Source organism: Teleopsis dalmanni, chromosome 2, assembly GCF_002237135.1.
Source record: "Teleopsis dalmanni isolate 2A chromosome 2, ASM223713v2, whole genome shotgun sequence".
NCBI classification, from domain to species: domain Eukaryota; kingdom Metazoa; phylum Arthropoda; class Insecta; order Diptera; family Diopsidae; genus Teleopsis; species Teleopsis dalmanni.
In genome coordinates, this window is record NC_051847.1 from 39,041,023 (window position 1) to 39,053,353 (window position 12,331).

A 12,331-nucleotide genomic window follows, 5' to 3' on the forward strand; every position below is an offset into this window, starting at 1 on the left:
TTGAAATCTTATTATAGTTTATGATAAGCTTTAAATAACGCCAAACAAAATTAGTGTAGTAGGAGAAAAACAATGAATGTTCGAAGTCTTTGTAGTATAGCTTACATAAATAATGGAGAAAATTGGATGCATTTGTAACGGTGGCGTAGAAATTGAAGCATATTTCGCGGCGCATAACGAAAACAACAAAAGCTATACTACAGATGAAATGGTAAGAAAGAAACGTCTCTGTGAAATATGCGCTTAACGAGAAAATTGGATCTATTTGATGCGCTCTCGGCACAAAGGCAGACTAACAGCTCACAGAGGAGGGTGTGAATGGAATGGCATTTGTAGTATACATCACGGGGCTGCGGAAATGAATGTTGTTACTATTAATTCAATGAAGTGTAATTGTGTATGGATTCGCTTTCGACTCTCCTTGCTGTTTGGCTAATGCAATAAATATTTTATAAATTTTATATTCTTTGATTAAATTATGACTTTCTAGTGCAACTTGCAAAGCTTGCGGTTATGTTAGCGTAGTACGCTCGTTGACTGCTCCCATTGGCAGTGGTGGTACTGATGTTTTTTGAGAATTTCATGATTTTCACGGTATCTGTGATACAACGGCAATGGGTGGTAAATAGGCTTTGGCTTGTTATATTGCATGTTAGTTTGGCAAAAACATTTTTTGCAGCTACGAAGGGTGTTTATGATGTTTTTGTGTAGTACTCGTAATGTGCATATTTCTCGGTTTGCTGACTAAACCAACCAGCAACCTATGCCGTACCATCTATTTTTAGCAAGTTTCATTTGAAAAATTATTTTTATTACTTAAAATTTTTTTTCTCTCTACACATTTTGCAATATCACAAATATCATTAAAATGAAAAAACCATAGCAGATGTCGTAAATGGCCAAAATGCATGCGAATGAGATTTTTTCTGGTACTTCTACTGCTGCCTTTGTGCACTTGTGATTTGCTTTAATGTTTTGGGTTTTGTATTGCAAAGTGTAATGCATATTATTGATGTGTTTTTACATGATTAATTTTTAATATTTATTGAAAATTAATGTTATTAATACAGATACAACATACGCATTTTTAAGTATTAAATTATTTCTTACATACTTATATAAGAAGAGGGTTGGCAGTTCCTGATATAGATGATATATTTAATGTGATGTGTTTGATTGCAGTGCATCACTACATTAAATAAAAAATATAAAAATAATTTTTTTACATTATAAAGTACTATAAAATTGTTTAAATTTTATTTTCTTCAACACTTTAATCCTTTGCAAATGTTATACTAGATATATAAATTTTGCATGAACAATTTTGGATGCCTTTCTAATCCTGTTCTGTAATCCTGGGTATAAAAATTTTGTCTTGAAAACTATTAGGTCTATTCACACATACCATATAGAGTAGGGAGAAAAATTATTTTAACAGAATATACATTAAAATTAAAATAAAAAAGACAGATGTCAAGATCTTAGAGTCTGACCTGCTAAAACTTTTACGCGGTTGATGTCGGTCGATTTGACTGATTGTCGATTTTACTGTAGAGTGTTGTGATGGATCCAAGTTTAAAAATATTTTTTATTATTATGTTTAAATAAATGGATTACATCTTTCGCTATATAAAATGTTAGCACTAAATAATATTCGTATTGTCTTTTGATAGGTTTAAATAGTTTGCAGTCTCTCTGAACTTCTCTTTGCGATAGTTCAAAATGACTCTTTAGTGTTTTTTGGACGTTTAAGAGTATGAGCATTATCGGTTTCTGTATGGTTTATATTGAAGTTCACCAAGCTACCAACAAACAGCAGTACCCAATTGCATGTTTGTGTACCTCTCTATCTAAGGGTTTACAATAAGTTAGTCTTTCAGTTTTTTAAGCTTATCTAATAACATTTTTTACTAATATTTTTTGTGAATTCTTAAAAATACACAAGATAATTAGTTGGCGAAATACTCTAAAAGTCAACGTAATTCTAAGATGGGAATCTAAAGAAAAGGAATTAAGTTTTTTTTTCGCTTCACTAAACAATAAATCTATTTAGGAGTTCATAAATTTTTGAAAGAAACATTATATGTGCCATTCTTTTACAAATCGGACACATTTTCGACTGAGATTTGGTCGAAAGCGTCATGGGTTTCAATATTTTTTCTCGAGATATGGGTCTTTTGAGAAAGGACTTCACTAAAAAATGTAGCTAAATCGAACGAGATCAGTTAATTTTTTGCTAAGAGGAATAATCCATATATATTAGATCATATATAATTTTTGAATTAAATAAGTTGATTAAATAAAAATTATTTAATTTACAATTCAACATTTATTTACTTTTGCTTCCAAAGTTAGAGTTGTAACAGAAGGAGGTTTGTGATGTATACTTATAGTTAGATTTAAGAGGTAAGCGATAAAAACAAAAAGGTTATAAATAGTAGGAACATAATTATATACCTATATATATCTACAAAAAATTTTTAGGGAAAAGCAAATCTTATTCGTTTATAGTAAATGATCTGTTTTAAGATTATTTAATATATATGAGAATATTGCCTTAGTTGATTGTGGATCAATGTAGTTGAAAATTTGAGATTTATTGTCTCTGAAGACTGTAAGTAAGGTGGCACTAAGATAGTGATTTCGTATTGAGGAGTAAATGGGGCACTCAAACATAAACTTAAATATAAACATTAAATAAAAGTAAAGATTATATCATATGTAGTTTTTTGCCATTTCATAACTAATATTAATTTATATCCAAGAAAATATATTTAAACTATATTTCATATCATAAATTTTTTAATAAATAATTTCCATTGTATGGAGTTCTCTGAATTAAATTACTTTGAGTAAAATATTACAATTTCATTTCATTTCTATTTAAAAGTAATTAATCACTATCAATGATATATATTCCATTTACATACTTAATGATCCAAAGAATGTGTACACCATAAATATTAAGGTAGAACCTATTAATCAAATGCTTGTAATAATCGCATTGGCCAACTGCAATGGTAATCAGGTAAGCCAACGTGTACTTTATAAAACTATTAAATTATAACTGCACGACAATTAATGAATGATAAGCCCTCAACATTAATGCATAAATAACAAGGATATAAATAATGGAAATATTTAAATGCAACTTTTCAGAAATGCAACTTCTTCGGAAAGACAAGCAATGTATGTCCACAAATGCAGTCATGTGGGTAATAACAATTTAGCCGAACATTAACGGCATAAAAGTTGATACCAATACCAAGTTGAGAATGTTTGCCTTGTCAACAACAATAACAACAATACTAACAAAAAGTCAAAACAACAATAACAACAAGAAAACAAGAAAACAAGAACTTAACAAAAAGTAACTTTTTCATTGCTGCTGACAGCACAATAAATATTGTGTTTGCCTAAAAATATAAACAAACCGAGTAGAAATACTATAGAATCACCATCACCAACAGCAGTGCTTGGAAAACCGTTCGGGTACTGAAGGATAAAACAACTGCAATTGCTGCAATTGTCAAACTTGTCCACTAACTGTTAAGTCAAAGCCGTGCTGAAGTGGAAACAGCGAAATGCAAGGAATGGAAAATGGAAAATGTTTTAAAAACTTTCACAACATAATTTAGTTTCGTTAGTCACGCAATGAAAATGTTTTCAGCTTTGAATGTTGAGCGAAATTCTTTTGAATACCATTTCTCCCTTCAGAACCATTTCTCAACATCCTACATCCTTTTCCCTATCAAAATAGGGAAAATAGTAGAAAATATTGCATTTGCTGAACAACTCAACTAACTTTGAAATTAAAAGACTTAACTTTTTAATAGCCAAAAATGTCAATTCTTCCTATTTATATTAACTCTTCTGTCATGTGTAATAAGAAAACTATATGGGACTCTTATGGGATGCACTGGACAATCTTACGAATATATAAAAGATTTTAGAATAACTTCGGACATTCATGCAGTGAGGTTGCCCTTTTCTCAGCAAGCTTGTCTACATTTCCATTTTTAAAACTGCTAGTGTGACCCGGAAGCTATAGAAAGATTTATATCTAATTATTTTGTTTAAAATGTCGACATAAGTGTTCTGAATACTTTCTATATTAACAGTAAGCAATATTGTTAAAGCTTCTTAAATAATTATAATACATCATCGAATGTGATGTATCCGGATTTTGTTGTTTGTTAACTACTCCTTAAGTAATAGACCTTTTTCAAAAATTTACACCTTTTCTTGACATATGGTACTATCTGTTGAGCGCCATCTGTCAATTAGTTTGTTTACAGCAGCTGTTAATGTGAGACTACCTCATGTGCATTTAGCGATTTTTACGATGGATAATTCTATGGTACTATGATACGCGATTTTTTCACCAAACACGGCACCACTCTCATCGCTAAAGCACCATATTCGCCAGATCTGGATCCGTGCGACTTTTTCCTATTCCCGAAACTCAAATTACTTCTTCGTGGTAAGCGTTTTGAGTCGATTCAATCGGTAAAAGAGAATATGCTGAAGGAACTAAAAGCCATACCTTCATGGCAACATATTCGCCAGATCTCGATCCGTGCAACTTTTTCCTGTTCCCGAAACTCAAATTGCTTCTTCGTGGTAAGCATTCTGAGTAGATTGAATCGGTAAAAGATTATTCGCTGAAGGAAATAAACGCCATACCTTTACGGGCCTACGAATAGTGTATGGAAGATTGGGTTAAGTGTTGGCATATGTGTATCGCTTCAGAAGGAGCTTATTTTGAAGGAGATAAAATAAATTTGGAATAAAATTTAAATTTGTGTGTTTTATTTACAAAATCCGAGTACTTTTTGAGCAGAAGGCATCGATAGAAGTCTTTACTTTCTATGTTCACAATATAACTTCTTTTTATCGGGAAATAGATTTTATTAATAAAATAAAATAGATTTTATTCGCAAAAAAACAAAGGTTGCATGGCACCAAATCAGTTGAATACGAGTTGTGGTTCACCTTACCAATGGTTGTAATTGCCAATAAACTGGTCTCACTACAATTAAAAAGTTATATATTCTTTGGGACATGATAATATTATAACAGCATAAACAGTAATCAGTACGTCTTCAACTACGCTAATTTTTATTTAAGAATCAATCCGTTTTCAATGGTTGCGATCCCTTTTCCAAAAACAAAAAATATTAATGAAATATAGCAAAATAGATATAGATGTCAATGTCAAAAATAACACAAACAAGTCCGAACTATAACAAAAACTTAATTATAGGTCTGCACTGACTATAACTTCGATTTGTAAAACAGATAAATTACAACTTATTTGACAAAAAAAAACTAATAGTAGCAATTAATATTAGTTTAATCTTTTTGATGCCGGGAATGCAACAACTTTGTAAAATTTCTCCTCACCACCTTGCTTTTGTCTTAATACTACCAGTTAATTAACATATGTATATTGACGTTACTTTAACACTATTATACCCTACACTACTATGACACTATGGTATTACACCAGTTTCCATATTAGATTGAACATACAAATACCATATATACAGTTACCATAAACAAATTAAGTCTCAACCTGTGCCTGCAGCATAAATTAATAAGAACAAAATGCAGATAAGAATCGCCAACCGCTGTTCTAAGCAGATTGTTTATCTGCTGTTGCTGCTGTTGGTAGTCTTCCAGTAGTAACCCTTCTGTTTTCTATTTTTTACTAAATGGCAGCTATAATCCCCATTAATTCTCATTAGTTTGCTATTTTAACGCTGCACATTATGTTACACATATTTTTTATACTGTTTTTTTTTTGTTTTGTTTGGTTTTGTACCGCTTTGAACTTAAGTGTTACTTTAGCTGCTACTTTGCCATTTGTAGTTTTTATAGCATTATTTTGTTTAGACATTTGTGCGGTGTTTATAATATTAAAATACACCCAAGGGGTTGGTCACATGTACACCGAAGATTCCAGACACATAAATTTTGCGTAACTCCCTGAACTACAAATAAAGGAAGCACGCACACAAATCCATAAAGTCCGCCAACTAAAGACAAGGCATTGATGATGAGGAAGAAAAAAATAAACATAAATATTTAAAAATTTATATGTACATATAGTTTATATGTACGTACATACATACGAGTATAAACAAAGTATGCCAAACCAAATAATGCAAGATATAAAAACTACAAATGGCATAAATTAGCTTTAACCTGGTATTTTATAAGCATTGTTTGTGGTTTTTTATATGCACGTTTGTTACTTTAAAAAATTATTGCTTTATAGTTCTGGTGTATTGTATTTATCCAAACAAAAAAAAATGTATATATATGAAGTGAATACCTCAGAAAAATAATAGAACCAACCCTTGCATGTATATTGATGTATTGCCGCCGCTTTTAGGGGAGGTACGCGTATGTCAAAATATTGTCCTTTTGAAATCAATATTATCGGGTGAGGTTTACTTTTTTATGTTCTTCTATCGGCGAGTGGAATTTTCTCTTATTTAATGTTTGCGGTCTTGTTTACTTTTTATAAACATTTTAAACTAACATATGCGTTAAATGGTTACTCTAATTAATCTATTAAACCCCGAGAAATCTGGAAAAAGGAAGTCGATTATAAACAGTTGCAATTTGCGCTCCAATGTAGTAAGAATTTTATAAAATTAGAGATCAATTAGTAACTAAAAAACATAAAACTAAAATGCTGCATTAGATTTTCTAAGTCCTCGATAGTATAGTGGTTAGTACCCCCGCCTGTCACGCGGGAGACCGGGGTTCAATTCCCCGTCGGGGAGAGTAATTTTTTTTGATATATATATTTTATTTGTGTCTACAAGCTTAGTATCTACTAAACACGTACAGTCGTAAGTTTATTTCTAAAAATTTATTTTTAAAAAATTTATATGTACATATATATATATATTAACATATACATTTTAATATATGTATATATCTCGGATCATATATTGTGAAGATTTATGTAATCAACTATAAATATGTATATATACATATTTATATATATATAGAGTAGAGTATATATATAGAGTATATATTTAGAGTATATATATAGAGTATATATTTAGAGTATATATATAGAGTATATATACTCTATGAACACATAGGTTTTACACATAATAAATAATAATTAAAATTCTTTAAAACCAAGTATTTAGAGCTTACAACCAAAATACAAATTAATTTACTTTTATTTAATTCTCATGTTATATTAATTACATACATTGTTCTCCGAACATATATAATATTATAGACATTTATATACATAGTTGATGATAATGGATATGATATAATATTCTAAGAAAGCACTACCTTCATTGATCCAAAAAATATGTTATAAAATTCTTTAACAATATATGGATCTTACATCTAGAGACTAAATTATTTTCTATCATTTTTACTTAATTTTGTTTGAACTCTGGATATAATTATTGATTGGCAGTGAAACTCCACCGAAAAGTAATTTCAGAAACCAGCTAGCTTCATTTCACTAATCCAGGCACACCCATTTCCCAACGAATTATAATAATAATTGCTTTTTTGGCTAAGCTAAGCTTTATGTATACTGTCGCATACTGATCTTTCAATCTATGAATGTATCAATGCTATTCCTGTGGTACCACTATGGGCCTTTTGCTTTTTGGCTAAGCTAAGCTATGTATACTATCGCATACTGATCTTTCAATCTATGAATGTATCAATGCTATTTCAATGGTACCACTATGGGCCATTATTTAAGCTCAAGTGGACGTTTTGTTAAACAAGCCCTGCCATATCAACCTACCTACCTAAGCTATAAGCCACAGCATAGGTTTATAGCAGAGATATCAGACCATAAACATAAACCATTTATTAGACTTTCCTACTATAAAGAAATATGTTATAAAAAAATATTATTATAATCAATGACACTATAAATCATAACATTAATTATTCTCAATATCTAGTGAAAGAATATATATCCAAGGTTACAATGATATAAACACATAAATACAATATTATTAAAGTACATAAAGTATAGTTCGATCAGTAATTCAAATGAATAAAAATATGAAAAAAAAAAATTTTGATCTCCCCGACGGGGAATTGAACCCCGGTCTCCCGCGTGACAGGCGGGGATACTAACCACTATACTATCGAGGACGATGTATGATTCTTGTCAGGGTATTTAAATTTTCTAAATATATTTCAATAAAGATCGCTTAATGTCACGATGTTCCACGAGAATTAATTAAATTATTTAAATTAGTATAATTAAAAATATACTTCAATTGTATTTAAGAATATTGAAAGAAAAACAAAAGTTTATTATATTAAAAATCGATAGACATTATTTAGTGAATTTAATAGTCAAAGTGTACATTCAAGCCTTACCAGTGCATATTGTAGTATATAATTATCTATTTTATAGAATCTTCACTTCCCTTCGTATTAATGATAAAAATATAAATCAACTTCTATTTTGAATCAATTAATGACTCCTATTATAACTAATCATATTAAATATATGAAAAAACAAGCTCGTAAGAAGTGAAATTGTCATTGTAGTTGTACCCCACACTGTTCTGCTTGTGTTGTCTCTAATGGAAGTGTGGAACGGCACTTGGTAGTTGGTCAAACTTGACATGTGACTCCAGAACACAATTCCGGTGTGTGAAATGGCGCTTGGTGGTTGGCGGAACGTAATTTCGACCGTGCTTAGAATATATAATTAATAATATACCTCTGTAGCCATAAGTGTTCTAAGAGAAGTAATGACCTGCACACGGACATCACTCATGATATGTAGGTCTGTGACTTATCATAATGCCCAAGGCATAATTTAAACTATAGTAATTAGCTACAGTACAGTAGGTGGAAATGTCCAAAATTAAATTGAACACATATATTCCTGAAGTAATCTGCACGTTTGGGTTTCAAGTCGGTGGCTACTGTATACCATATATTTGACCTACATTGAGAGTCATTAAATACTGTAGTTTGAACGTGTGTTGTTCCTAAGTCACAAATGTATCACGGTAGAGTATTCAATTAGGCATTTAATAGACTAAACAAATGGTATATGTATAACTTTAGATAAGTCTTATTTATAGTTTTTGTACGGTAAATTTTTCAATGAGACCATCTATTGCAATTAACATGGAATGAGTATCAAAGTGAGAATATAGAATGGAGTATTATTGTCTACTATTTGATATTAACAATTTTAATTTAGAATATTGTATTTAAAATACTATAATAAATTAAATATTCAAATAATATTTTAAACAATTTAAAAACACTAAATATCTATTACATTTTTAAACATAGACATATATATATGCTTATATATATATATAATATATTTCAAAAATATATTTTCACCCCCAATTGAAGAGTTGTCAGCACACGTGTATCTAATAGGAACTTAATTAAGAAGAATATTTTTTTGTGAGCGAGGGTTGAACTAATTAATAAAATAAATTTAAGCATATACTCCACATATATTTATAATTGCACATATGTAATGCTTACTTACTAATTCATACCTTTAATGATGCTACTTGATATATTGAGTTAACTACGTTTAACAGTAGAACTTAAATTACTTGTGGAGCTGCACAAGATAACACGGTCTGTCCAATTGGTTCCATAAAATTTCAAAAAACTTCTAAAAAAAAGTTTATTATTATATAGTTTAATTTTTATTAATGTGCTAAGTGTATATAATATAAAATATAAAAAAAGAGCAGATACTACTTAAATTGTAGTACCAAACTCCAGTCCACTTGTAATATAAATATTTAATTAAAATTAATTATCGTCATCTTCAATTTTTGGTGCTAGATAGTATCGAATTTGTCCTAAATCAGTTATTCGATATTCAACAACCAATGGAACGTTCGCTGACATGGATAATTGAACTTGGGTAGATAATGGTGTGGCCTTTGTGAAGGCATTCAAATAGTTGCAAGCGAAAGACAACGTAACTGGTTCTTGCAATTCAATGGTAACCGCCTCTTCCTCTTTATCAACATTTGAGCTTTGTGCCAGTTTAATATTGGCATGGCCAATATCACCAGATGCCGAGAAAGTAACACCTTCCTTAGTGCAATTTATGATCAAAGTATCACTGAATTGTGCCAAATCGCGGCAAATATGTGCAAACTCCAGCGAAGGCATACGTATAACGCATGCGTATTCTGTTTCTGGTATACCCAAGTGTTCTTGATCCAAATTCATCAATTTCATCTCATAATCGGAAACCTTTTCGTGATTTTGTGATTCGAATACAAATGTCACAGTATCTGCATTGTCTTGTGCTTTAATAGTTGTAGTATCTTCGTTTTTACAGCATTTCAAGATTTTCGCCATACTGCCCAAATTCATGCCCATTGTAAGATTGCGATCACAACGATATTTATCGAAGCCATCAGAACGTAAAACCAATGACACCAACGATACATGAGAGTTGTCCATGGCTTGCAGCTATAAAAATATGTAAAATTTATTATTTGACTGATTTTTTTCTCTGCTACACCTAAGTGGCGTGGGACTATGCATACCTGCATGCCGGAGTCACTGCAATCGAACGTTGCTTCGTTCAGCAGATCCTTAATAGCATCTAATATTTTTTTTAAAATTGTGGCGTTAGTTAAACGAGCTTCAAACATTTTCTTTTATTTTTTTTATACACAAAAACAATCACAAATTATTTTCTTATTTATTGCACTGCACCTATTCCGCGCTATTTCACTAAAATGAATTCTGACAGATTGATTTTTGGCGGTTTTCACCACCAACCTGTTGGGTGTGAATATGGTTGCCAGCATTTTATTTTTTATGTCGTGGTGAATATAGATTGCTTGTGGGTAATTTTAATATCACAAATATCACAAAAAAAAACTCTCAACAGATATTTAATGTCAAAAAACCAAAACAAACAACGAAATTTCTCGGAAAGTGCTTTGATTTTAGCAAACATCGTGGTGAGTAGGGACCAGGTGGGCAAAATAGCATTATTTTCATTATGAGCGAGTTTTAATAATAAAAACAATATACATTTATATATGTAAGTATACCAACGATATGTACATATATTTATATGTATACATTATATGTATATATTTTTTTAGCCCAATTAAAAAAGTATTTATACAACGTAGTGCATATCAACATTCATAGAATATGTTGTGTAGATTTAGGTAGCTGGACGACTTGTTTATACTCGTAACTACTCGGAGTTAGCATGATTAGCTTATGGAACACATCCAATAAATTTTTCGACTGTTTTTATTGTAACTAATAGTTGGTAACTCTAGACGTGAATAAAGAACTTGAAAATACAAGAATTCTTTTTTATTTTTTTTTTTATTAAAATTTAAATTTATTTCATTTAATTTGATTTTAATTAATTTTTAAATTTAAATTGAATGTTAAAATTTTACTCTACCATACAGACGGGATGAAAATGTTTATAAAGTTTTGAATTACTTATACAGCGGCTAACCTTAAAATACTGATCACAAGAGATCAATGCATAAGAGCAATCAGATAACAGATGTCGCTGTTTAACTTTTGTTGATTTATTATATATTTCGGAATTAGTTAAATTATTGAAGTTGAATTGCACTTATGTTTAGTTTTGGCATAACTTTTTATTTATTGTATTATAAAAATAATACATAATTATACATAACAATACATAATTATAAAAATAATAATAACTTAAAAATTATTTATTCTGCTCTTCAATTCATTACAGCGGCTATTCCGATCTTGAATTTAATGAGCTTAGGCGATACTAGATGTCGCTTTATATTTTTCAGTATTTTATTTGAAATTATTATATATATTTATAATATATAATTTATAATATTTATAATTTATTACCGAAATATTAATAAACCATATATAGATCACTACTTTTACCTTATTCCTTTAAGACATTAAATTAATTTTAACGGATTAAAACTGATTACTATCAATAATAATAAGAGAAGAGGACTTTCCACTCTTGAAATTTCCACTTAGAGCGGGATATAAAATTTTTACCTGTTATTTTTGTAAAAACCACTCTCTTTTAGTAGGATCTGATTGTATATAAATGTTATATAGGGTTGATGGTATATGAAGCCTAAGCGGTCAACACATCCTACAAAAATATATGACAATTTTTTAATTAAAAAATGCATATAACTTTTTGGAACGCATGACTTAACCGTATAGTGTGTTGTCTGTCTGTCATACACAAAAATGTATTTTATTTAGCAACTCATTTATTTAACAAAAATCTTTTTTGTTACCATGCCATTTTAATACAATATTCCTTCTT

At 29.9% G+C, this 12,331-nt stretch overlaps 1 protein-coding gene and 2 non-coding genes across 3 annotated transcripts; 1 reads left to right on the forward strand and 2 right to left on the reverse strand.

The window, feature by feature from the left end:
* The first annotated feature begins 6,725 nt into the window (after positions 1 to 6,725).
* Positions 6,726 to 6,797, forward strand: Trnad-guc. Its single transcript has one exon. It is a non-coding gene; the product is annotated as a tRNA-Asp (tRNA).
* Positions 6,798 to 8,088: 1,291 nt separating this feature from the next.
* On the reverse strand, positions 8,089 to 8,160 carry Trnad-guc. Its single transcript has one exon. It is a non-coding gene; the product is annotated as a tRNA-Asp (tRNA).
* Positions 8,161 to 9,716: 1,556 nt separating this feature from the next.
* Positions 9,717 to 10,757, reverse strand: LOC119681211 (proliferating cell nuclear antigen-like). The gene is made up of 2 exons (XM_038094328.1): positions 10,563 to 10,757; positions 9,717 to 10,485 (listed from the first exon to the last, which is right to left on the reverse strand). The coding sequence occupies exons 1-2, from the start codon at positions 10,668 to 10,670 to the stop codon at positions 9,811 to 9,813; spliced, it is 783 nt and encodes a 260-aa protein (XP_037950256.1). The 5' UTR covers positions 10,671 to 10,757; the 3' UTR covers positions 9,717 to 9,810.
* Positions 10,758 to 12,331: the final 1,574 nt, after the last annotated feature.

Coding starts and splice junctions, on each gene's coding strand:
- LOC119681211 (XM_038094328.1), bottom strand. CDS start 10,670: ATGTTTGAAGCTCGTTTAACTAACGCCACAATTTTAAAAAAAATATTA. Junction 10,486..10,562: donor GCAGTGACTCCGGCATGCAG/GTATGCATAGTC, acceptor ATATTTTTATAG/CTGCAAGCCATGGACAACTC.